This window comes from Daktulosphaira vitifoliae, unplaced genomic scaffold, assembly GCF_025091365.1.
Source record: "Daktulosphaira vitifoliae isolate Bord-2020 unplaced genomic scaffold, ASM2509136v1 Scaffold_1, whole genome shotgun sequence".
Taxonomy (NCBI): Eukaryota; Metazoa; Arthropoda; class Insecta; order Hemiptera; family Phylloxeridae; genus Daktulosphaira; species Daktulosphaira vitifoliae.
Genome location: NW_026099572.1, coordinates 61,533,952 through 61,537,856, shown reverse-complemented (window position 1 = coordinate 61,537,856; position 3,905 = coordinate 61,533,952). Strand labels below are relative to the sequence as shown.

The following is a 3,905-nucleotide window of genomic DNA, read 5'->3' as shown; positions in this document are numbered from 1 at the left end:
TATCTCAAACGCAAAAAAAGGTTTTAGTATTTACATGGCTGAGAAAACGACGACTTAAATCGTAAAAGACATCTCAGGTGAGATTTTCACCCTTGACGTACAGGCTTCCCGTCATGACGAAAGTCTGCATGTTGCCACCCCTGAAATTAACGAAAAAAATCAACCGCATTCGTTTAAAAAAATTACTAATATTTGATGCAAATTAAATATTACTTTTATTAGTTTCATTATTAATTCTTATTCATGCTATTTTAGTAAATAGCACTTATATATTTATCAAATAAGTAATAAATAGCCATGGAATAATTTATGAGAACAATGCAGATAAATGCTAATTGTTTAACAATCAATTAAAATTATTAAATTGTGTTTCAGAATTAGAATTTTAAGTAAAATTTCACTTTTGATAAAATTTAGTAGAAACGTTAGTTTTAGTTTTCTCAATTTATTGACCTTTACTATTAATATTGCCCTACATTACAATATATGCACATTCAATTTGTTTTATGGCTTGACCAGAACATTGAATTTTAAATAATTATAGTTACATGTTCACATTTATAAGTCTTAATAAAATTAACACATAAAAATAATTATATTTAAATAGGAAAGTGTAATCATTAATTTCATGTAAATAATAATAAACAACTGATAAACTATTTTTGTATAGCAAAATGGCATTTAATCATCTGCTGGGCATGAAGAAAAAAGACCTAATTTTCTCATCCTTTCAAAGTCTTGATCAGCATCATAATTTCTAAAATAAAATAAAATTATGAAAAAAACATTTAATAATAATTAAAATACAAGTAATAATTACTTGTAAAATTCTGCATATTTCTTTTTTCGAGGTTCTCCAACAGTATACTTGTAAGTAACACCAGCTAATATTGAGAGAACAACACTTGTAACTAAATGTATTTTGGTTCTTTGATGAAAGAGACCACGTAATTGCGGTCTTGGTAATTTTTGACTAACGGCTGAAGCAGACATTTTAAATCTATAAAAAAATGTTAGGTTTATGATTAGTTTACATTTAACATTTATGAGATTATTACACATTATTCTAGGAAGAGAATAGTTATTCATTATACTAAAACATTTAACTTATATTTTTAAAATAAATTATCAAGAAAAGCAGTTAAAAATCTTATGTTTAATTAAGATTTAAATAAAAATAAAAATTATATAGTTAAAGAAATATATAATATTTTAATTCACTAAGAAATACTGAATTAAACACTTTTTCAATTTAAGCAAAATGTTGAAAGTTAGTTTAACTATATAAGTAACTAACATATTATTTGGTACATAACTTATATACATCAAATTTTATGTAAAATTACAAATAGTGTAGATTTGATAGAGCAATAAATATTTTGTAAAACCTGTCTCTTATTATATAAATCTATTCACAAAGATCATAAATTGACAATTGATTAGCCTCCCCTATTATCTAAAGTTTTAATATGTGTTCTTAATAAAAATACCTAATCTATTGCCCTTTTTTCAATGAACTTTGTGTCAACCAATTATTTGAGAAAGCTCCTATCTCTCAATAAATATAAATTTATGATTAAAACCTATCACACTTTATACAATTATGATTTATTTGTCATATATCTCATACATTAATCATTTTCTTTTTCTTTTCTTAGTTTTAATATAATTTGTATATTATACATCCTATTAATATGTTACATTATGTATAAAACTGATTTATATGGGCTTATGCCTATATAAGCTTATGAATGTATAGCTTAATAAATAAATAAACATGAATGACAATTACTATTAATTTAATTTAATAAATTAAAACTAACTAATTTTTTATATAAATCTAAGAATTTTTAGGTTACCAAACTAAAGTTTTAGACATCTTATTTCCAACAGTTTTTCTGATCAAAGTTACTATTATAATATTAATATTACAATTATTTATACTGAAACTATGACCACAGTTCATATTGTATATTAAATGATTAGAATTTAAATAAGTCTTAGAAATATGAAATGTAATATAATCTAAAAGCTGAAAAACAACTGATGTTGTCATAAGCATCAGTTATGCAAAAAGAACACACATTTTTACCATATTCAATTGTATTTTCTGGTCTAATGTTTATTTTTTCTCCTTTATACTATTATAAATGATTTTGATACTATGATTTTGAAGTAATTGTATAAATTTTTAGTACAAACAACTTTTTTTTTTAGTATAGATTAGCTATTAACACTGATGTTATACTTCATGTCAAACGACAAATAAATCTACTAATAAATGAATAAGTATAAAAAAAATGTAGTCAAGTTCATGAAAATTTTAAATAGTATTTATAAAAATTTTAACTGGATTTATGAACAACAAGCTTATTGATAAAGGAAAAATGTGCAAGAATTAAATTATAGGAACAAAATCTGAATCGAGAATGTAACCCATAACCAATCTAGCTATGGACATGTGACATTTCCAGACTAAATGGTGTATTTAGTGTATAGTTTATTTAGCTGAAACGAATCCCATATATTTTACAATAATTATTACTTAAAAGTAAATTAATTTTATTATAATATAACTTTAAACAACTATTATATGTACTGGTTTTCATGTTAAAAACATAATTGAAGTAATGTGTTTAAAAATAAATGATTGCAATATTAAATATATATCAATGTATATAAGTTTCAGTTTCAATTTTTTTTTCTTAAAATGTGAACATAATAAGATAAAATAACTTTTGAATTGGTAAGACAAAAATTATGTGCAATTATAAAAAATATACCAACAGAGTAATAATAAGTGAAAATTAGTTTAAATGTACTTAAAAAATATAATCTATCATGTAAATGCAGAAAAATTCATTAATCATTACCTTAAATGATGATTTTAATTCTGACAAATATTCAAAGAGAACAATCTCCGATATTACTTTTTTTTTACAGTAATACTCAATAGAATTTCTTTAGATTATTGAAAAAATCATTGTTAAACATATGTTTTATTTTTATCAAAATGTACTCTTACCGTGTTAGTGAGTATCACACGTAACCAAATTATCTGGAAGAAAAAATAATTATTGTATTAAAAAACTACTTAATATGATATTTAAATTTTAGAAAAAAACAAGTGAAAAAATATCCAAGTATTAAAATATTGAAGGAAAAATGTTTAAATAGGTTATTATTACATTGAACTGCCCTTTATGATTATTCACATATAAATTATAGTGGTGGCATTGCACCAAGTTATAATGTTATTTAATTAAATTAATGGTTTATGTTTATTTTAGCTACAAATTTTATAACATCCATTGGACTTTTATCCATAGGATGTTTGCGGTCATTTACGATGATTGGATCAGTTTTTGTTAAAGTTGTCTATACAATATCTCCTAAAAAATTTATTAACTTTATGTTTTAAAGATCACCGACTTTAAATTTAATATCAGATTTAAAATTTCAGGGTAAAGTTTTTAAAAATAATATTTATATTAATAATAAATCTATTTAAACACCAAGATTTGCATAGAAATAATTAATAACACTTCTATTTAGATAATTTATTGAATGATAGTTTTCATAAAGTAATTGAAATTTAAACTGGGCAGTAATTTAGTTCATACTGTTTTTTTATCATGATGTAAAACTTGAAATATTATTTATTATGTGATATATTGTTTTATTAGTCTTGTTTATATGAATTATAAACTTTTAATTCTTTCCTAACAGTATTTCTATTAAATATTAAATTGAAATCAATTTTTTTTGACAATATAATTCAAATTAGTATTTTGAGTACTAATGCTCAAATAACTAATTCTACAATCTAAGTTTCCTTTTACTATAAATTAAATATTTTTCACAACCACATATATTTTTGCGTTATGTAAGGCCAGTTTTTTTCT

General features: G+C 22.2%; 1 protein-coding gene across 1 annotated transcript; it reads right to left on the bottom strand.

Annotated features, from left to right (window-relative positions):
* Positions 1-425: 425 nt before the first annotated feature.
* LOC126896647 (cytochrome c oxidase subunit 6C-like) lies at positions 426-3,010 on the bottom strand. The gene is made up of 3 exons (XM_050669599.1): positions 2,874-3,010; positions 821-1,000; positions 426-757 (listed from the first exon to the last, which is right to left on the bottom strand). The coding sequence occupies exons 2-3, from the start codon at positions 991-993 to the stop codon at positions 682-684; spliced, it is 249 nt and encodes an 82-aa protein (XP_050525556.1). The 5' UTR covers positions 994-1,000; positions 2,874-3,010; the 3' UTR covers positions 426-681.
* Positions 3,011-3,905: the final 895 nt, after the last annotated feature.